General features: G+C 46.5%; 1 protein-coding gene across 5 annotated transcripts; it reads left to right on the top strand.

The window, feature by feature from the left end:
- The first annotated feature begins 4,914 nt into the window (after nt 1-4,914).
- Nucleotides 4,915-21,839, top strand: PARK7 (Parkinsonism associated deglycase). Of its 5 annotated transcripts, none has more exons than XM_059052516.2 (7): nt 4,915-5,110; nt 6,199-6,317; nt 7,905-8,006; nt 9,785-9,844; nt 10,943-11,012; nt 14,936-15,022; nt 21,470-21,839. In XM_059052516.2, the coding sequence occupies exons 2-7, from the start codon at nt 6,228-6,230 to the stop codon at nt 21,628-21,630; spliced, it is 570 nt and encodes a 189-aa protein (XP_058908499.1). In that variant the 5' UTR covers nt 4,915-5,110; nt 6,199-6,227; the 3' UTR covers nt 21,631-21,839. The 5 variants fall into 5 exon arrangements, with proteins under 5 accessions (XP_058908499.1, XP_066874323.1, XP_058908492.1 ...); XM_059052509.2 differs by having other exon boundaries at nt 5,081-5,203; XM_067018211.1 differs by having other exon boundaries at nt 5,109-5,783.
- The last annotated feature ends 475 nt before the right edge of the window (nt 21,840-22,314 follow it).

Raw genomic sequence — 22,314 nt, 5'->3', positions numbered from 1 at the left:
TAAGGCCTCTGGCTGGACCTGAGAATTAAATTGACATAAGATTTAGAAAAAGCATGCAAATTAATATAAACTTTACCATGACCTGGGAGATTTTGTAAGGAATTGAAGACCCAAAGAAGAGATAAAACCTAGGTGCATATACACTGGGTTGAGCAAAAAGTGGGAATTATGGAAAAGTAGAAGAAAATGGGGGAAATTAGAGGAAGTTGAGAGTTATTTTAACAAAGTCTCTTTGTACAATTTCTAACAGACCCATCTCCCTCTCTGGTGATAAGAATGTTTCTTTCTTCTTGGTATGGGGGGGCAGTTCCTACATAAGAGCGTCATTTGCTTTGGGGAAGAAAAAATGGGAATCAGAGTGCTGATTGTTTTTCATATGCCTTTAACTCAAAATAATCGATATACTAAAGTGGCATACTTGGAGGTGGCACTCCTTTACTAACATTAGCAACACCGTTTCTCCACTGTTGGATTGTGAGCTCCACAAGGCAGCTCAAGATCTCTTAAATAAATGTTGCAACAGCTGCAAGAAACTGACAATTTTAAGCTCCTTGAAAACAGGGAGAGTCTTTTAGTATGTACTTGCTCCAATGCCTAAAGACTTGTCAAATGTTGAATTAAAAATGCAGTGGATAGGATGGCATTGTTCTACCTGGAAAAAAAGGTACTGAACTAGGGGATGTCTTCATTTCCAGTACTAGGGCAAGGTATTTTGGTAAATGGTTTAATTTTTTGGCTTAGTTTTGTAAATGTGATGAGAAATAGGTATGAACTCTAAGGTTGAAAGAGTGTTGAGTTGCTGACTTATTAATAAGTAATATTAATAAAGTCTGTGGTGGGTAGAGTGTGAAATCTGGCATCAGAATATCTGAATTGGACCAAGACTCTGCAGGACCTTATATAGTCATTTCACCCCTCTGGACCTCAACCTCTGCATCTGTGAAATGAAAATTATGTTACTACCTGCCAGGAAGTCTATATTATAATATCTAAAACCAACACATGAGAAATAACAGTATTAGTGCATTGTTTTAAAATAGAGATAATTACCAGAAGAAATCATTTAAAGAGCTGAAAATATTTGCCTCTGGAGAGCAGGGCTGAGGGGTATGAAGGACAGAGTCAGAAGGCTGCTGTTTTTTCCTGATGAGCCTTTGAAGGCAGTCATCAGCGGGCTATCACTGTGCAACAAAATCTGGGTGCCGCCTGCTGTTCCCTGGGGGGCAGTCTCTTCCTATGGCAAGGCAGAAGTACAAGCGAGCAAACCTAATCCTCAGGTCAGTGCTTTTCAAGGCTTTGATCAGGTCATGTCTGTTAGACAAAGCAAGGACAAACCCAAAGTCAAGGGGCTGCAGGTGGAGAGGAAAGAGGAAATATTTCTGAAAAATAATCCAATCTACCCTAAGTAATATTTGGGTTTTTAAAACTGTACGTAATGTATTCATTTGGCAAAAATTCACACTGACTCAGGTCCATTTCAGATCCTGATGGTGATGCAGATGTCCCAGGAGTGTTAACTCAGATATTTTCTTTCTCACTTTTACTGGACCTTTGTCTTGCCTTTTTTTTTTTTTTTTTTTTTTTGCAGTACGCGGGCCTCTCACTGCCGTGGCCTCTCCCATTGCGGAGCACAGGCTCCGGACGCGCAGGCTCAGCGGCCATGGCTTACGGGCCCAGCCGCTCCGCGGCACGTGGGATCTTCCCGGACCGGGGCACGAACCCGTGTCCCCTGCATCGGCAGGCGGACTCTCAACCACTGCGCCACCAGGGAAGCCCTGTCTTGCCATTTTTATTCTGTCCTGATTGTCTCATGCTGTGGCGGGCCACCAGTATGGTTGTCTCCTTACAAGAGTTTACCATGGGCACTAGAGCAAAACAGCCTGTTCTCTTAGTTTTCCTTCCATCCACCTAAATCCCTCCTTGGTTCTTTTTTTAAATAAAACAATTTTTTGGGGGGGGCTGCATTGGGTCTTCATTGCTGTGTGCAGGCTTTCGCTAGCTGCAGTGAGCAGGGGCTACTCTTTATTGTGATGCTCAGGCTCTAGATGCACGAGTTTCAGTAGTTGTGGCTCTCAGGCTCGGTTGTTCCGCGGCACGTGGGGTGTTCCCAGACCAGGGCTTGAACCCATGTCCCCTGCATCGGCAGGCGGATTCTTAACCACTGCGCCGCCAGGGAAGTCTCCTCCTTGGTTCTTGAAGTGTGTCTGACCATTTGTCTCCTCTCCTTTGTCTCTCCTATTTCCCACACCCCTTCAAAATTAAAAGGGGGCAACTTTTGCCTGCTTCCTTCACAAACAGCCAAAGGTGAAGTCATTCCAGAACTCCCCAAACATTTTCTTCTTAAAATGCAAAATGACTGGAGGCACTTAAATTTTTTGCGTGAGTGCAGTGTTGCATAAATTAATATAGTTACAATTTTAAAAAATTAAATAAAAACCACTCTCACCACCATTGTAAGGATAACATGAAATAAATGAAAGTGTTCTGAAAATAAAAATGGCATGTTATTTCTTGAAAAGAAATAGGTTTTTAATATCTAAATCAAAAACACTGACATTTAAAAATACTGTTTGATCTCATACATTAATGGTGAGAATGCTAAGTGATTCAACTTGTATGGAGTTGCTCAAATTTATTTCCCACTTCTGGGAATTTACCCTCCAGTTATCCTTGCACAAGTAGGACATATGAATATGGTGAGTCAATGCGGTGCTTTTGGCAGAAAATGACTGGAAATAACCTAAGTGTTAACGATAGAGCACCAGTAAATAATCTGTGAAACGTGTCCACAATGGCATACTATTTATCCGTGGGGAAAAAAATGAGGAACTTCTTGATATGGAAAATCTTCAAGATATTCTTAATATGGTAGTGGCAGCAGGTAGGGAAGTGCAGAACAATATAGAGTCTGCTACATTTCTATGAGAAAGAAGGAAAATAATAGTATATATCTGTATTTGCTTGTGCATGCATAAATACTGGAAGGATGCCCAAGAAACGAAGAACATTGTTACCTAGGAGGTGGGAATGGAACTGGATGGGGACCGGGATAGGAGTTGTCTGTTCAGTGTAACCATTATCATTTTGGATTTTGAAACCAGTAAAAGTATCACTAACCAGACTTTTAAAAACATAACTTGAGATTGTTGACCTTAAAAAAAATAAAATAACAAGACCTTTAGCTAGCCAAGATGAGTTTACTTGGGAATAGCAGAGGAATCGCAATTCAGGACAAGCCAACTATGGTGAAAACCACAGGCAAGTTCAAGGAGGCCAAGGGAAGGTCAGCTTTTACTAGATTTTAGAAGGACATTGGGGAGGGCTGTGGCGGGTTTTTTATTGGCTGCAATTATGGGCAGCTTGTTGCTGTGTCAGAAGGAAATTTTCTTTCTTTCCCTGGGGCCTGTAAGATGCAGTGAGTGATAGGTGTGTTAGAACCCTCCCTTCATGGTTTCCCCAGCCCATTTTGATTTAGGTTTCCTTTGTGCATTTTCACAAGATTATAATTTCAATAAATTAATTAATCAAATACAAACATATCTCATTGTATTGCACTTCACTTTATTGTGCTTCGCAGACATTTCGTTTTTCACAAATAGAAATTTTGTGGCAACCCTGCATCGACAAGTCTACCAGCACCATTTTTCCAACAGCGCTTGCTCCCTTCGTGTCTGTGGCACATTTTGGTAATTCTCCCAGAATTAAAAGTGGAATGTGAAGATGTAACTCAGTTGCTGCGATCTCATGATCAAACTTTATCTTAAGGACATGAGACATTACTTCTTATGGATGCACTAAGTAAGTGGTTTCTTGAGCTGGAATCTACTCTTGGTGAAGATGCTCTGAAATTATTGAAATGACAACAAAGGATTTAGAATATGACATCAACTTACCCGACAAAGCAGTGGCAGGACTTGAGAGGGCTGACTCTAACCTTAAAAAGTTCTAAAGCATTTGGTAAAATGCTACCAAACAGCACTGCATGCTACAGAGAAATCCTTCATGAAAAGAAGAGTCAATTGATATATTTTCATTGTTTTAGTTTAAGAAATTGCTACAGCCGCCCCCAACCTTCAGCAAGCATCACCCTATTCAGTCAGCAGCCATCCACATCCCAGGCTCCACCAGCAAAACCCTTTCATCAGCAAAAAGGTTAGGACTCCATGAAGACTCAGGTGATGATTTGCATTTTGTAGGAATATTAAAAAAAAAAAAAAAAGCATATACTCTTTTTGGACGTAATGCTATTGGGCACTTAACAGACTACAGTATAGTGTTAATATAACTTTTATTTGCACTGTTACACCAAAAAACTCGAGCGTCTCGCTTCACTGTGGTGGTCTGGGACCCGACCTGCAGTAGCTCTTAAGTACACCTAGACGTGCCTGATTTACGTGCTCAGCCCCCTCCCTAATTCTGTGGATGCAGAAGCAGCTTTGGAATCTTTACTATTTGAGAAACGAATACACCTGAAATTAGCCCCCGTAACCAAATTCGTCACAGGGGCTCGGGTGACAGAGCGCAGGGAGACCCTGAAGAGTCCTAATAGAGCGGGGCCGACGAGGGAAGGCGCTCCAGGAAACAGGAACAATGCAGAGGGAGCCCTAAGTGCACAGATGAAACGTGAAGGAACAAGTGTACTGATATTTTGTGAAAATGCGTATTTAAAGGAAGCCGACGCACTCTCCAGACGGGCACAGCAAAAAACGTATGGGCTGCGGCACAAAAAACGGGTTAAATTCAGCGTGAGCCGGGGGCACGCCGGGCCGTGCCTCGGATGGGGAAGATTTCGGCAGGATACGTGAGTCCACAGATTCCCGCGGTGCTGGTTGGTCCAGATGGAATCAATCCTACGCACACAATCTCCACGCAGAAGGGCAGGCGGCCCCGCCCCCCGTTCTCCAGGGTGGGCTCGGCCGGATGTGACGTAACGTGATGTGAGCGACGTGCGTCTGCGCAGTGCGATGCTGAGGAGCCGGGCCGGACGGCGCGCGTCTGCGCAGTGAGGGGCGATGAGAAGCCGGACGGCGCGCGCCTGCGCAATAAGGGGCTGAGCCCGGAGCGTGGCGGCGCGCGTGCGTGCTGGGTTGTGTGCCTGCGTGCGTTCTAGGTTAGTTCGGTTCTGGCTCTGTCGTCCTCAGGGTAGAGGTGCTGCTGGAACGGGCCGAGTCTTCGTGTCCCTGGGAAGAGAGGCGAGGTTCAGGTCGGGGCCTTGGGGAACCCGGCGTGTGCGCAGGCCGTGGCGCCGCGGGCGGCTGGGGAGCGCGGGCCGCCCGCTGGACCCTCGGGGGGTCCCGGAGACGGCGCGGACCCGGCCGGCGTCTCGCAGCGTTTGAGGAGTGGGCGGCCTTCTGAGATAAGCACAGGGCGTCGTTAGGCCGCCAGCGTAGTAGCAACGCTAAAGCTGCCAGAATTTGCATGCATAGCATCCCGCCAGCCGGGAGCTAGTTAATCCTGTGTGTGTTAGCATCGTTTTACCAAGATCAGTTCACGGAAGACGAACTCTGCGGAAAGAGAATAGGCTAAAAACTATTCAGACTCTGGCTTAGCAGCCGTCGTTTACAACGGCGTTTGCTAAGTGCAAAGAGAGGATCTAGCTGCATTGAGCGTCGTGAGGGGGAATTACCATTTTTCTCCGTTATTAAAAAAAAAAGTGTGTTCAAATATTTAACACTGTTAACCTCTCCCGAATTTTTAGTGCAGTTATTGGAACTAAAAAAAAAAATCCCCTCCAAAAATCTCAGGAGCTAATTACTAAAGAGTGTATTTCGTTTCTCACCCAGGTAATTAAGTTTAGTCATTTTTCTGTGAAATAGTACTTGAAAAAAGACGACTTTGTACCTCCCCCGCATCGTGTGAAATGAAAGACCCATGTACTTGTGTCTTGGAAAATTTCATTTGCAGTATATTATTAGAAATTGAAGTTTTAGAAACATGATGAAAGAAAATCTAAACAATACCAGCGTGTTGGCAACCTTACTGTGTTTTCATCTCAAAAAAATCAGTTGAAATGCTGTGAAAACCAGTGTTAATCTAAAATGCATTTTTCATGTTCAGTTGTATTTGTGTATCAAAACCTTTTCCCTAGGAGGCACTTACTCTCCTTAAAAATGTTCCTAAAATTGAAGTTGTTGGCCCTTACAGAGTCGCAGTGAAAATTTCTCGAAAATCTTTTTTTTTTTTTTTTTTTTTTTTCAGTTAACATCTATAAAAAATCCAACATCAAAATGGCTTCAAAAAGAGCTCTGGTCATCCTGGCTACAGGAGCAGAGGAGATGGAGACGGTCATCCCTGTCGATGTCATGAGACGAGCTGGAGTATGTTCCCCGAAGTTTTCTAGCCCTCCTCTCTTTCAAAACATTTTTGGTGTTTTATAAGTCATTTTGAATAAAGTAATGTTCCGTGTACTTTATGAAGTATTTCAAACACACGACAGTACAGGGACTAATTCCACCTGTTTATCTACTGTGCGCATTTTCTGCTTAACATTTTGCTATATTTCTTTCTGACCTGTGCCTTGAAGAGCATGTGCTTTAAAGGAAGAAGGCACTGGAAAGCCCTCTTTGTAAATTTCCCTAATCCTTTTCCCTTTCTTGCCGCAGAGGTAATTGCTGTTGTCATGAATCCATTCCATGCATGTCTTTAAAGTAGCATTAGAGGGCTTCCCTGGTGGCACAGTGGTTGAGAATCCGCCTGTCGATGCAGGGGACACGGGTTTGTGCCCCGGTCCGGGAAGATCCCACATGCCGCGTAGCAGTTGGGCCCGTGGGCCATGGCCGCTGGGCCTGCGCGTCCAGAGCCTGTGCTCCACGACGGGAGAGGCCACAACAGTGAGAGGCCCGCGCACCGCAAAAAAAAAAAAAAAAAAATGTAGCATTAGAGTGTGGTTTTCATTTTGCATGTCTGTGGTATAAACTTATATATACGCATATAACCATAGTGAATGCTTAAATAGCGTTTACTGAGTGGTAGGTATCATTCTAAGCACTTATATAAGCTTTTAAAAATTTTATAACCTTATGAATAATTGCCATTCTCATTTTACAGTTGAAGGAACTGAGGCACAGAAACAATCAATAAAATAATTAAATAGAGTGCCCACGTTGTAGTAAAGGTATAGATCCAGTTTGTTTATTTAAAAGTGCTGCGTAAGAGAATTCCCTGGCGGTCCAGTGGTTAGGACTCCGTGCTTCCCCTGCAGGGGGCACGGGTTCAGTCGCTGGTTGGGGAACTAAGATCCCGCGTGCCATGTATGGCATGGTCAAATAAAATAAAATTGCTGCTTAGTATTGCACTGTAGGAATATGCCAGTCTATCTAATACTGTAATATTCTTGTACTAGTTTCATTGTTCACAGGTGTAGCAGTTTTTCTAGGCTCTATGCCTCAAAGGAATTGCTAGTTGCATGGTTGATGGTACTAGATTTTGTCAAATGACTATCCAAAGTACTAATATGTGGGCCCACCAGCAGTGAGGAAAAGTCCCATTTTTTCCAGTATGGTCAACGTCGTAAATTTTTGCAAGGCAGAGTAGTATTTTGTTGTTTTAACTTGTATTTCTACCTTAAGAAAACACCAGGAGGGTTAAATGGCAACAGCAACTTTGCCAGGTGGATTGTTGATAGGATGATCATATAATTTATCACCTAAACCAGAACACTTGTGGGAGAAAGGACGCTAAGCAGACAGGGTGCTGGGACAGCGTCTTTAATTCATACTGTTCCAGGCAAACTGGGACAGACCTAGTGATTAAATATATTTAGCCATCTTAATAGCCTAAGGTCAGCATGGTTTGGTTGCAGTATTTCCTGCCCAGTTATTTTAAAACACAGGGCAGCTGTGGAAATGTTACTCTAAATTTATGTTTCAGTGTTCTTAAATATCGTGATGATGTCTTTCTCTTAGATTAAGGTCACCATTGCAGGTCTGGCTGGAAAAGACCCTGTACAGTGTAGCCGAGATGTTGTCATTTGTCCTGATGCCAGTCTAGAAGATGCAAAAAAAGAGGTTTGTTCCATATACTTGGAATTATTCCTTCCTCTGGCTTCTTTATCAGTTTCTTGAACTGTCCCTTGACTACATCTAAGACTGTTGTTAGCACAGACTTATTTTAAGAAAGTTACTTTGCTTGGACGTGTTCGGCACTAAACTAAGCCCTGGGAAGTGGAGGACTTTGCCTTTTTCCACTGTGCGTCCACGGAACCTGGCAGGTCCCCGGCACCACGTGTGCTCAGTGTGGGTGGATGGGTGGGGCCCTTTCATCAGTGTTCTGGCCCATACAGGCAGCCTGTCCTCTGCTTATAATTATGTTACTTAATATAAGAGTCAAGTGGACATTTCCCATTCATTTTTTACTCTTTACCTGAAAGCTACTTCTTATCTTTATCAATGACAGACATGGTTGTGTGATTCATGTTACATGGAACAACTCATACTTGATTTGTGGTTGGATTAAGGGAGGGGTAAGAGGTCCCCTAAAATTGTGTCACTTTTTCAGTATTGCGGTTCTTCCTTTTGAGGGGGACCAACACTTCTGGGAATCTGTCAAGAGCTGTGGTCCCTTTCCTCAGAAGCATGCCCCCCCCACTATGTATACCAGACACCTTTGCACACGGTTTCACCGGGCTCAGGCTTCAGGGGCCGGTGTGACAGGAGTGTGGGCTCTACCCTGTTGGAGCAGAGCTGTGGCAGAAAAGCAAGCAGAGCCCTCTCATGGATGGCCATCTCTGCCCTCCTGGGGAACCTGGAGCCTGATTTCCCTATGCCTCACTCTCAAATGCATAGAAAAAAGTGTATTCCTTTCTAATAAATCCAGATATTTCAGATTTATTTGCTAGATTGTGGAGTGTAAGAATATTGGTATTTCACATAAATTGTTGAAACTTTCTAAATAGCAGGTTAAAAATGAGAGAGTAGAAGTAAATATTCCTTCTGTGTTCGTTTTTGTCCTATGGTGTCTGGGTATTTTAGAGCAGGTGACATCTTGTGTCTATTTATTGTTTAGTTCAGTTTCTAAAAGGAGTGAAAAAAATTCTGTACTTCACAAATATTGTTCTAAGTTTTGCTTGGTTTTAAAACTACATAGACATTTTACAGTCTTTAAAAGTAACTCTAAATAGTATATGTTGGACTAAAAATGTAAATTTTCATTTCATAATTTGCTTAATGACTAAATTTTTAAAGCTTTTAACAATTTAAGATACCGTATTAAACCAGTTTCTATTTGTAATTTCAGCAAGTTTGAAATCATTAGACTTCTAGGGTGTTTTGGTATCTGGGATACTAAAGTATTATATCATTTTTATCCTCCAAGTTCCATTTTTCATAAGGTTAAAAAAATTTTTGTTCCTTTTAGAGTTTGTTTTGTTTTTAGTTATTTATTACTATGTACATTCTTGTTGAAAACGATTCACGTGGTGTAGACAGACACAGTCAAACGTTAAATGTCCCTTTCTTGTTCTCCCCTCCCCCCACCCTGCCTCAGTTGGCAGTCTCCTTTGTCCATGAGTGTCTGTATACTGTACACATGTATGTGGGGGCATTGAGAGGTGTGTATATTTATTCTTTGTACAGGAATGAGATCATGATACGCCTGCAGTTCTGCAACATGGACATTGTTTTATGTTACTGTATACAGATTTTCTGCATTTTTTTACTAGTTACAATATTCCATTATAGAGAAACACCTTAATTCCATTTTTGCTCTGATATGAAAGTGTTCCTGCTTAACGCACACTTCAAGTGAAACATCTTCACGTCCTTTTTCATTTTTTGAACTGTTACAGGGACCTTACGATGTGGTGGTTATGCCAGGAGGTGGTCTGGGCGCACAGAATTTATCCCAGGTAAGGCTGGGGGGCTTCAGCGTCTCGGATTCTGCTGGGTTTGCTGCTAAAATATTTCAGGAAGGAGGCTGTGAATAGACTGGGGAAAGGTGAAATTAACAAAGTGGTGTTCTAGCTTAATTTTTAAAAACCGTTGCTAATAACATTTACTACAGAAGTAAGCAGAATTGGTGAAACAGTTATGAACAGATTCTGTGAGTGCAATCCAAATGTAAGACTGCTTGTTTTTTTTCCCTCAGCAGCAGCAGAATGATTGATTTTGTGCTTGTGAAGGGTTAAGCCTGGAAAGATAAGAGATTGGCTGTCTCCTCAACCATCGGGGTTAGGGAGGTTGCAGGGGGCTGGAGCTGCCAGCTTGAATGAAAAATGGCATAAAAGAAGCCACTGCGGGCTTCCCTGGTGGCGCAGTGGTTGGGAGTCCGCCTGCCGATGCGGGAGACGCGGGTTCGTGCCCTGGTCCGGGAGGATCCCACATGCCGCGGAGCGGCTGGGCCCGTGAGCCACGGCCGCTGGGCCTGTGCGTCCGGAGCCTGTGCTCCGCGACGGGAGGGGCCGCGGCGGTGGGAGGCCCACGTACCGCAAAAAAAAAAAAAAAAAAAAAAAAAACAAAAGAAGCCACTGCTTCTTCATTTTGTCTTATGTGAAGAGTCAGCCTGCAGGAAGAAGAGAGAGGTGGCAGGGGCAGGGCACACAGAAGCTCATGAGGCAGGTTGAATCGGACGTTTGGGACTGCTGAACTCCACTCCCTACTTCGTTGTCTGAAAACACCCAAAACAGCACATTTCCTCCCTTCTGTGTCTTTCTCTCTAGAGTGCAAAATGGCAAGGGTTAATATGCCCAAGGGAAATTGCTTTTCTTATCTTTAAACATCTTTAAGAAAAGGGTACCTTTTTCTTACAGTAAATGCCTTGATTGGGGTTAAGGATGTAGAAACACTACGAATTTGGTAGTTTTTATATCGATAATTTAGCAATATTGTTGAAAAATAGATCGAAGATCTTGTGGTTTAAGCCAAAATCAGATTCTGCCGAAGTTTCCAGCCAGAGATTGGCTGCAGCTTGATGGCAGCTTGCTGTGTTTTTGGTTTTCTTTGACTAGTCCTCTGCTGTGAAGGAGATACTGAAGGAACAAGAAAAGAGGAAGGGCCTCATCGCCGCAATCTGTGCGGGTAAGTACAGAGCCATCCTGTGTTCAAGTGTGTTGTTGGCTTTCTTCAAAAACTGTGTGATGGGGTCGTCTTTAATGATCAGGTCGTGTTCTCAGTACTTCTTCCCCTTCCTAAGGCATGAGGGCATCTGCATCAGTGTATTTCGTTGGGGGCGTGAGGGTGATGTCATCTCAGAAATTACTGCAGTTGTGTTTTCTGCCTCCCCCTGCCTTTGGTCCACGTTCTGTGAAACTCAGTGTTTTCCCTGTTTGGTGGACTTGGAGGAAAACATGGCCCCTCTGGCACTCAGTAAACAGCTTGTTACAGCAAATCCCCCGGCCAGGAAGTACTTCTGCCTGCACAGGCTCAGCAAGAATTGGGCCAGCATAGCATCAGAGCTCTGCCCTGTGCTTGCCCTGGGGGGCTTCCTGCCTGGTCCCCAGTGTTGAGTGCTGGGTCTTAGGTACTGTATTCACTGCCACTTAATTTAGGGTAAGGCTGTTGGTGCTTTGTCGATGTCTCCACATCTTTGAAACCTCGTAATACTTTGGTTTTTGATACCATTTTCAAGTCCATCCTTTTTGCTCTAATATCAGATGATATTCTGCCATCTTGCCTTTTTTTCAGAGTGTAATTTTGGCAGGTGCCTTCCTTATTCATAGGTCTTCATTAAATGTTTGTCAGAAAGAGCAAGTAAAGAGATGAATGTATGGATGGTTGAATAGAATGATGGGTTGATATTTTCTTCAATACAACAGACTTTCTAAAAGAAGTCATAGGCCAGGGATCTGGGGACTGCATTACAGCAGTGGTTCTCAGAGTTTTTCCAAAGGGTTTGTAAGGGCAAAGCAGATACTATTAACATATTACTTGCCTTTTTCCTTCTTATTCTCACGGGAGTGACATCAGAGTATGACGATGTCATCACTCAGGCATGGCTTGTGTGCTTGAGTATTCTAATGTTGTAAACCTGTTCTAGTTTTAATTTCTAGCATGGCAGATATTGATAAGTGTAACTTGTACAATAGCTAAAGGGGTCCTAAGCCCCCGTTAAATGTTTGAGAACCTCTGCTTTAAAGGCCAGGAAGGACTGAGGGGCAACCACCAGGCAAGCCCCGTCCTTAGGTTCCGCTCAGCACTGACCTCTGACCTGCCCTTGGGGCTCGGGGATTTCTTCCTGCTGAAGGACCCTGTGGCCTGAGCAGCTGCCGCCCTCCTTGTGGAGGAAGACAGAGGTGCTGTCATTCATGCAGGGGCTTAGTCCACCACCACCACCACCACCACGCACCCACCCCTGCGTGCTGACCCTTACCTCTGCCTCATTCTTAGTGCTTTACCTAAAGGAAGAAAGGAAGGGTTTGGGCTGGGTTTGTCCTCTTAGGACTGTGTTGCAGGTAAAAACTGCCTATCAGTTTGTCATTTTGTGTCACCAAATTAGCAGAATTATCAGCCACATCTGGTTCGTGGTTTTGTGTTCAGGGAGACTTGAATCCCACGCTGCTAAGACACACAGGCCTTGTCGTCATTTACATCCACAATGTAAAGTGAGCGGAGCTAGTGACCTGTTGTCTTGTTGAATGTCCTGCACTGCCCCGCTGGGTGCTGCACAAAGTAGGAGAAGCGTGATGGCTCGTGGAGGAGATTGCAGCGAGGTTGGAACGAGTGATGGGAGAGATTCGGGTGCTTAAATCGGCAGATGAGAACAAGGTGACTCTTAAATGTCGCAGTTAGGAATTGGGAACGGTTTATTGAACTGAAGGAATATTAGCTTAACACCTAATGTGGTGTGAATGGCAGAGACAGAAATTGGAAGGGAGGCTGTCTAGAGAAGAAAATCAAACGAGATTCACTCTGGGTGGGGCAGGGGAAGGAAGCCTGGAGGTGACAGCAGGCTGCGGGCAAGCGCTGGGCTGCAGGTGCAAGCTGGGGGCGGTTGCGGGGCATGGTGTTCCCTCTGTACGTCACCACACGGGGGCACTGTTGCCTGTCGCCTCGGGGCCTCCCAAGGCGGTTCTGTCCACTGTACCCTCTGTTCGCTGAACCTTCTGCTCCCTGCTCAGAGCTGGACCCCTCCCTGTTGCAGACTCGGCCACATTTCATCCACCGGAATCTCAAGTAATAGGAGCAGTGAGGTATCCCCTTGAGTTTTCCAGCTAGGATTCTGAAGCCCCAGCAAGCAGTGATTATGAGCTCACCGTACAGTCATTAATGTAATAGGCAGCCATTTTATCACCTGGAGGGAGCAGCCGAAAAATTCCCGGCTCGCTGTATGACCTGCTGTCCTCATGGACGATCAGTCATCGCTTGACATTCGTTTTAAAACATATGATATGGGAAATTATCTTTTCTTAAAATCTTACAAAGTAAGAATTAAAGGTAATTCATGAATACATCAAATAAAAATTGAGCTAATTACTCAATTTTTACACACTCTTGGGATTTGCTACCAGACACAGCTCTCATATGCAGCATACAAGTAAGGAGGAAGGGGGCATCAAGTATATTTAAGAGGCTTTCGAGTTAAGATATAAATGAGGACTTGGTATGAAACTGACACCTGATGTTAAGACAGAAAGCTTATGTGATTACGTATCATTTGTTTGATCTTCCTGATAGTAGCAGGTAAGATCTGAGTAGCCTGTGGCAGGTCCGTTATATAACCACTTTATCCTTGGACCGGTGCTGTAAAGCGAACGGTCATGAGAGCAGGTGCTTGGGTTTGCTGGAGGTAAAGCGCGCAGAGTCCGTCCTGGGATGTTGCCCGCGGTGCCCCGGCCATTGAGAAGGCCGCGGTGCTCTTCTGAAGTTTTTCTAGGTGTCACATTAGGCCTTAGAAAGTTTTTCTTTTGTTATTTTTGGTGGCTTAGAGGAAAAAGGTAGAAAAACTACTTTTCTAAAAGTTTTAAGATAACAAAGGTATAAAACCTTTTTTGTCTTAGTCCCTATTTGAGGACTGTTACCTACAAAATATGCTTGTGACTATCAGTGAAGTTGACCATTCATAAAAATCTCAAGTTAGCACCAGCATATTTTCTTTTAACCTTCATTTTAAGAGGGAGCACGCAGAGGACCACAGCGGGCATTTGTGCAGGGTTCTTTTTTTTTGTTTTTGTTTTTTTTGTGGTACGCGGGCCTCTCACTGTTGCGGCCTCTCCCGTTGCGGAGCACAGGCTCCGGACACACAGGCTCAGCGGCCATGGCTCACGGGCCCAGCCGCTCTGTGGCATGTGGGATCCTCCCGGACCGGGGCACGAACCTGTGTCCCCTGCATCGGCAGGCGGACCCTCAACCACTGCGCCACCAGGGAAGCTCTGGGCAGGGTTCTTAAGTGCGTAGTTGTAAGACCGAAACGCCAGTGCTTTTGTATCTCAGACGTGGGCATTTCACAGGTGTCTCCTTCAGGGCTGGGACAATGTCCCGTTCATTTTAATAATCCTACCACCTGATACATTTGGATAGACAGATGGATGAGTGCTAATTTTTCATCCTCAAGTAGAAAAATAAAGCTAGTCTGTAAAATAGCAGCCAAGCCCAGGGGTTCAGAGAGGACTAGTTGCCTTTAGTGTGTAACTAAATCTTCCGTCCGCAGAGGGTAAGGCAGGACGTTTTGCCCTCCGTGGTCTCCCCCTCCTTTGTACCCCTGTTACACTTGCAGCCTGTCCCTCGAGGGGGCATGTTCTATTTATCTGTTTGCTCCTCGGCTATAAAAGTAGATCTTTTTGATTAACTGTTTATCGATGAGTTTTAAGTGTGTACGTTTTTGCCGCATGTGCTCAGATGGTTTATTATAAACATACTTTACCTGTCAGAAGTGTTTCGTTTCAGAATCATAAGTGTATTTTAGGTAAGAGCCCCCGATCTTGAAGAATATTTTTGCTGCTGCGATTTTTAAAACATGGGTTTTTCTGTGTCTACATTTGTCTTTTTATTCATATTCTTTTTAGGACCTACGGCTCTGTTGGCTCATGAAATAGGTTTTGGAAGCAAAGTGACAACACACCCACTTGCTAAAGACAAAATGATGGACGGGAGTAAGTACATGCTTATGCTCTAACGCGCCAAGAGACCTACTCAGAAGCTGTGCTCTAGCACTGCCTCCCACTCGGTAGACAGTAGTACATAGGGATTCTCTGTGGGCTGGGATGTGATGTGTTCTCACTTTCTTTGCAAGTGTTTTAATGAGGGAGACCGACTAATGGTGTGGGTCTCTACGTGTGCGCCCCCTAACGGTGCGGGTCTGCAGATACGCACCCTAACGGGGCTGCAGGGGCCGAGCCAAACGCCAGCCGGCCTCCTCATGCTCACAGATTGGGGTGGTTGCAAAATGCCAGTTTAACTAGTATTTTTACTGAATACTTTGCCAGCGGCCTGAGGGTAAATTTTAAACCTTGATAGCCATTTCAGAACGTGCCCTTTTGGCCACAATCCAAAGTAAAATGGACATTGCTCCCTTCTTCCAGAGGAGGCCTGGGTGGCAGGCAGGCCTGTTCCTTCGCTCACGGGCTTCTTTTATAAATATCAGCTAGATGTTTAACTTTTATTCATTTATTTTTATGAAAACAATTTATGCTCATGGTAAAAAAAAATAATGCAAACAGCACAGAAAGGGGTGAAATAAAAGGAAATGTTTCTCTTCTAACTTCCCCAGCACCTTTCTACTTATCAGATTTAACTTCTGTTAAGTTTTCCTGTGAAACTAGAATTTTCTCTGCACATACTCATTGTCCTTTGCAGTTTAATATTGTTACTCACATGAGATCTAGTAAGTATATTCTACAGCGTGCTTTTTTTTTTTTTTGGTGGTATGCGGGCCTCTCACTGTCGCGGCCTCTCCCATTGCGGAGCACAGGCTCCGGACGCGCAGGCCCAGCGGCCATGGCCCACGGGCCCAGCTGCTCCGCGGCACGTGGGATCCTCCCGGACCGGGGCATGAACCCACGTCTCCTGCATCGGCAGGCGGACCCTCAATCACTGCGCCACCAGGGAGGCCCTACAGCTTGCTTTTTTAACCTAACATTATAACCTTTTTTGGTAATGTATCAACTTAAAAAAAATTCTCTTATTGTTGCTTGTCACTTGGAGATTATTTTTAAAAAGCACATCATTGTCTCTGCCCTCCAAGAGTTAACAGCTTGCAGAGACATGTGCATCACATTTAAAAATATGAGGCAGTGTGTAATTAACAGCAAAACAATGTAACCAAGCTCCTGGATGTACAACTGTGTGGCCACTGCTTCTCAGTGTGACATTCAGAGCACCAGCCAGGTAGTGTCTTTTGTCAGGTGGTACCTCCCTCTGCCGCCTGTCCCTGGAGTGCATATCACAGGGAGGCAGAGACCCTGGAACATGCAGAGAGAAAGGAAAATCACGCTGGTGTGGATAAGTGCAGGGAATCACAAATTCCCACCTAGAAGCCAAAAGTGAATCGACTGGCGTTCAGCCAGCAGGGAGACCGAGTGACCGGCTCCTTTTAAAACACCCACCAACCAAAAACCAGTGGCTAAATAAAAAGACTAATAGTTAGGGAGGGTGGGAGGGAGACTCTCGCAAGAGGGAGGAGATATGGGGATGTATGTACACGTACAGCTGATTCACTTTGTTATACAGCAGACACTAACACACCATTGTAAAGCAATTATACTCCAATAAAGATGTTGGAAAAAAAAATGAAAGACTAATAGTATCAAAAGCAGATTTGAAAACAGCTGTTCGACTGATACATTTTCTTGTCTATCTCTGTTCTGCTCTGGACTTATTCTGAACTAAAAGTAGGGCAAGTAGATTTTTTCTTATGTTAATGCTTTCACCGCAAAGTAAAGTGATACACTTTTCATTCACTGCCTTTTTAAAAAGATTAATAGACTTTATTTTGTAGAGGAGTGTTATGTTCACAGCAAAATTAAGCAAAGAAGTACAGCATTTCCCTAAACCCCCAGTACCCCACCCCGTTCCCCTCACCGTCAGCGTCCTTTCCCCCACCAGACGGTGCCTTTGCTACAGTCGATGAACCTGCGCTGATGTGTCATCATCACCCAAAGTCCGTAATTTATGTCAGGGTTCACTCTCGGTGTTGCAGATTCTGCATATTCTTAAATCTGATCCAAAGTAGTATTTTCTTGAAAAATCTATGATTTTAGTTGGCAGAAAGATACTAAGTTGTCAGTTAAACCATCTGTGTGAAAATTGATTTTTTTTTTTAAAGGCTCTGGTGTCTGGGCATTTTTTAGTGTAGGGATTTAACTTACTTTGAGCTAATGGAGGGGTTTTGGAGGGTTAGAAAGAACAGAATCGGGCTTCCTTTAGTAGTTACGACACATGAGAAGGAAGAAGGAGTGGAGCATGTCCTCTGTTATCTGCACATGTATCTTTGTGGCTTTTTCCTTGTAACGCCTCAGGAAGTTGAGGCTGATCAGAAGTAGAAAAAGATGAGATCATTAACCCTCGGGCACCTACAGGGTATATTCCTGCGGTTATCTCGAGCCTTGCAGCCTCAGTGCCCAGCAAGGCAGGGGTTGGCTTCACCTCGCCTGGGGAGGCGAGGCCACTTGTTGGAGCCAGGCCGGAACTGGGGCCCCGCCTCTGTCCTGGTGAGGCCCCCACACGCCTAAGTTACCAGCGTTGCATTCTGTCCTCTTACACGTGAGTCCTCTTGCCAGAGAACAGCGTTTGCAGTTTCTGCCCCTGCAGAACATTCTGAGGGCTGGAGCGGTAACCACTTCCTGGATGTCTCCTCCGGGAGGCGCTCTGCCTCGTCCTCGCGGTGAACGTCGCGTCCGGACCAGCAGGCCTGGCTCCGGGCTGGGTGCTGGGGACGCCGCGGCGAACAGGCTGCTCTTCCCCGGCCATGTCTGCGGTAATGACGCCACCACTTCGTGCTGGCGTTTGCTTTGGTTGGGTTCCCATAATCATCCTGTTAGGTTGGTATCATCCCCGTTTTACAGAAGAGAAAAAGGAGGCTCAGAGAGGTCAGACAGCAACTGAATGGCAGACCTGGATTTGAACCCAGAACTGCTGTGCTCTGGGGTCGGCGGCTCTTCCTTGAAGGGCCAGATAGTAAATACCTCGGGCTCTCGGGGACACCCCGTCTCTGTGGCGACTCCTCCTGTGGCGCCCGGACCATGTAGGTGAGGGGTGCGCAGGGAAAAGCTGCTGTTAGTTGCTGCCCCCTGGCCTCCCCAGGTGCTTCATCTCTGGGCTTTGAGAGAGGCTTTGGGGTGTTTGCTTAAAGTTAACAGGGAATGAATGCCTCCTGCTGGTTGGCCAGGAATTGACTGGTGCGTGGGGTGGGGGTGGGGGGTTCTTCATTGTCGCCACTAGGTGGGGGGGGTCCATAAGTAGACGTTTTGCTTTCCTGGTTGAGATTCTGAGAATCATGGAACGTTTAAACATCTTTAACCAGTTTAGGCTGTATTTGTAATATTTTACCCACAAAGAGGTTGTTAAGTGAACCGTTTAGAGCCGTACCTCCCGCTGACCTGTCCGTCTCAGCTCCAGGAGACCCAGCCTAGCCAGTTTTCTAGTTCAGCATTTAAAATGATCTTTAACCATCAGGAAATGAGGTCAGATTAGGAAAACCTCTCGCCCTCAAACCAGGGATCCTCTTTTCTTCTAAAAAAATGTAACTAGGAAATGTTTCACATACTGTAGTCAGTCATTTCAGTGGGTGACGTGATTTTTAATGAGGTTTAGGAAGACATAAACCACTGCGGGGTGTTATTCATCCACTTTGAAAGGACTTGAGCATCAGGGCGTGGTTTCTAAAGCTCGTTAATGCAGCAGAAGCATCTTGCTCAGGAGACTTTTCTTTTTGGGGGGCTGCGTTGGGTCTTAGTTGCAGTGCGTGGGCTCTGTAGTTGCGGCGCACGGGCTCAGTAGTTGCGGCGCGCGGGCTGAGTTGCCCTGCGGCATGTGGCATCTTAGTTCCCGGACCAGGGATCGAACACATGTCTCCTGCATTGGAAGGCGGATTCTTAACCACTGGACTGCCAGGGAAGTCCCAGGAGACGTTTTTCTGTATGTGTTCACTGAACAGGCATTTCCTGAGCTCTTCCTTAGGCTCTGGGAACAGAAAAGGGAACAAGACAGAGCCACGTCCTCAGGTGTTCTGGGCTGGGCGGGGACTGGCCGGAGGTCTGCACTGAGCATAGGGGGAGGGGAGGGGAGGGATTGAGAGGGGTGTGCGCGCTGCGGGCCTGGCTCTCCCTGTGGGGACTGGGTGTGGCGGGATCTCACAGAGGACCTTCTGTCTTTCGTGTCCCACGTCACTGAGTGGTGCCACCACCCGCCCACCCAGTTGCTCAGGACAGGCGGCTGGGAGTCATCCTTGAGGTCTCTCCACATCGAGTCTTTCCCCGAGGCCTGGGCATTTTATCTCCAAGGTACGTCTCAGACCTTCCTTTCCTCTCCGTTGATGCCGCTGTCCCAGCCAGTTCACCGTTTGCCCCCACCTGGATGCGGGTTCTTTTCCGTCTCCCCTCTGGTTCCTTCCTGTCCAGTCTCTGCGCGCAGGCCAGGCCCCGGGGTTTGTGCACCGTGACGTGGAGTTCAGGGTCACCTCAAGGTGCTGGAGAAAGTTGGTGAAGGCTTCTGGGGGAACTGGGTGTGCTCTGATTTGCGCTTTGGAAAGGTTCCTGTTTTGGTGGTGTTGAGTGTGGAGGGAAGGACAGCCAGAAGGGAGGCTGGACGCGGAGGTCCTGCAATAAGGCAGCAGGCGGAGGAGCGTTCATTCATTCTTTCATTTACCTGGTACTCGGGGGCACCCCCTTGGTGCCATTAATACCCTGGGCCAGACGGGCAGGTGAAGGCTCAGCGATTTACAGAGTAGACAGTAAACAGGAGACATATTGTTTCCTTGGTGCTGGGAGGCACTGTGATAAGAGTGACCTGAGGGACCTGGTTTAGAGAGAGAGGGGTCACAGGTGCCCTCCTTGGCCTGTGACCGAGAGCTCGGTGCTGATGCTGGGATTGAAAGAGCAGGTCGCTGAGAAGAGCTTCCTGTGCAGAGGGAGCAGCCAGGCGCCTTGTGGGGCCGGAAGGAGCGAGCGCAGTGTGCAGTGCGCCCAGCAGCAGCTCCGGGCGGGACAGGTCGCGGGGGGGTGGGGGGGCGCTGGTGCTGCGTGCGCGGGGTGGGGGGGGTCTGCTGACCGCCTGCCTGGCGAGGAGGGTGAGAGCTGTGGGGGCTGGTGCAGGGAATCCCAGCTCTGTGCGCCGAGACTTGCCCGGAGGCGGAGGCGGTATCGTTTACTTCCTGGGAATATAGGGGAAGCACACTTCTTATTCCCTTTGCAAAAATAAGGCCACCTGGGGCCCAGAGTGAAAGGAGTCCCTGACTGGTGAGCGCGGTTTCTGGGTTTCTGCCTCGGGGCCTCCCTCTCCCCGCTCCCCACTCTCCATCGCTAGGTGCACTTTGTGCTTGTTTGGTTCTGAGGCAGCAGGGAGCGTGTGTGTGCATTACCGAGGTAGTCTGCATCACAGGTAGTTTCTGCCTTCACACCAGTTCACCCTCATCCCCCTGTCCTCCAGCATTTTGCAGGGAAGGAAAAATAATTTTCCCTCCACCCTCCTGAGTTCTTAGTTGAGACCCCTGAAAAAGAAAACAAAACAGACAGATTGACCAGAGAAAAACAAGTTTATTAACATGTGTACATGGGAGATACCCAGGGAAAAATGAGTAGCTCCCTGAGATGGTTTAGAATTCTGGCTTAAATACCATCCTAATAGGGAAAGGGGACGGGGAGGTAGGCCTCTCAGGGGAGCGTAATTGGCTTTTAGGAAAGATGAAGGGACCCTTCAAGAGTAGATGGGAGGAATGATAGTTTGTGACAAAGTTTGTCTAGGTGTGGTGTCAACTTCTCGTTTTCTCTCCTGGTTGATGAGACTCCCGGGAGGGGATTTATGAGTTCCTTCTGGATGATCTGTCTTTAGGCAGGAAAGGAGATTCAGAGGAAGCCCCTCCCTCTCCCTGCCTGTGCTGTTTTTCAAGTGCTTTTAGCTCAAAATAATCGGTATACCAAAGCAGCCTATTTTGGGGTGGCATTTCCTGAACTCCTGCCGTCATACTTCAGGGTGCGTATTCTCTACCCTTCATTTCACAGAATTGACACTCGCGTGTGTTGTGGAATGGAAACGTGAATGCTTAGCGTTCACTCCGGCATCCCCCTCACACATGCGAGGTCTTTTGCAGCTGCATTAAAGTCACACGTGTTCACACGCTTCATTTCAGCAGTTGTTAGCCTCTCCTGCTCTGTGCTGTGCACGGCGGCCTCGGTATCTTCCCGCTGTGCTTCGAGAGCTGGGAGGGCCTAAGGGTTGCGAGTGACTGGCTACCTCGTTGTTGTCCTGGGGGTTTTTGCTTGTTCTTGTTTTAAGTTTCATGAGACCAGTAGTAGCGCTGTAAGGGACTGGGACTGCTGAGCGGTGTTCCTTGCTGTGCAGCATAGCCCATTGGGACATAACCCTTTTTTGTTTTTATTTCGAAGGTCATTACAGCTACTCAGAGAACCGTGTGGAAAGGGACGGCCAGATCCTCACCAGCCGGGGGCCGGGAACCAGCTTTGAGTTTGCTCTGGCGATTGTCGAGGCGCTGGCCGGCAAGGAGGTGGCCGAACAAGTGAAGGCCCCACTGGTTCTTAAAGATTAGAGCAGAGAAGTTTGATGATGGGTAATGCATCCTCACCGCGTTCGCTTTAAACAAAAGCAGGGGGATTACTGTGCAGAGACGCCGCCGTCACCATCCCCCCTCAAGTGTGGCTGTGACGTGACAGCTGCACAGAGGTCCCTCAGCCTGCACTTGGGTCCCCACATTTCTGAACCTCGATTGCAGAATAAATGGGGCATTTAGCAAAACTACTGATGGTTCCTTCTTTTACTCCTGGTCTCTGTTTTCTTGTGTGAAACCCAAGTGATTATCAGCTTCGTTTGCAGCTCTTAACTATTGATACAGCTGCTGAAATAAATGAATAGGAAACGCATTTTACACAGCAGGGAGGAAGAGCGGAAAACAGTTTGAAAAGGCTTGTGACTTCTCTCACGTTCATTAACTATCTCTAAAGTGCACTAAAAAATACCAACGAAGTTGGCTGCACTGGTGAATTTTTGTAAGCTAATCCCCCGTCTCCCATTGCAGAGAGAGTCCTGAGCTGGAATTGAAAACTTCCCAAGGCTGGCCCAGCCTGCCCTCCCTTCCTTGGGTACCGGTACCTGGCAGTTTCACCCCGCGGGCCGCCTGGCTCGCATGTGCAGTGGCTGGAATGCACGCCAGGGCTGGGCGCACAGCCCAGGCCCAGCCAGCCGAAGCCTGATGCACCCTGACCCAGGTGGGACC

Source organism: Kogia breviceps, chromosome 1 (assembly GCF_026419965.1).
Source record: "Kogia breviceps isolate mKogBre1 chromosome 1, mKogBre1 haplotype 1, whole genome shotgun sequence".
Classification (NCBI taxonomy): domain Eukaryota; kingdom Metazoa; phylum Chordata; class Mammalia; order Artiodactyla; family Physeteridae; genus Kogia; species Kogia breviceps.
This window is presented reverse-complemented; position numbering and strand designations above follow the sequence as displayed.

Excerpts from the sequence above, each read along its gene's own strand:
- PARK7 (XM_059052516.2), top strand. The coding sequence starts at position 6,228 with ATGGCTTCAAAAAGAGCTCTGGTCATCCTGGCTACAGGAGCAGAGGAG. Across the intron at positions 9,845-10,942 it reads GCGCACAGAATTTATCCCAG|TCCTCTGCTGTGAAGGAGAT; the intron begins GTAAGGCTGGGG and ends TTCTTTGACTAG. Across the intron at positions 11,013-14,935 it reads CATCGCCGCAATCTGTGCGG|GACCTACGGCTCTGTTGGCT; the intron begins GTAAGTACAGAG and ends TATTCTTTTTAG.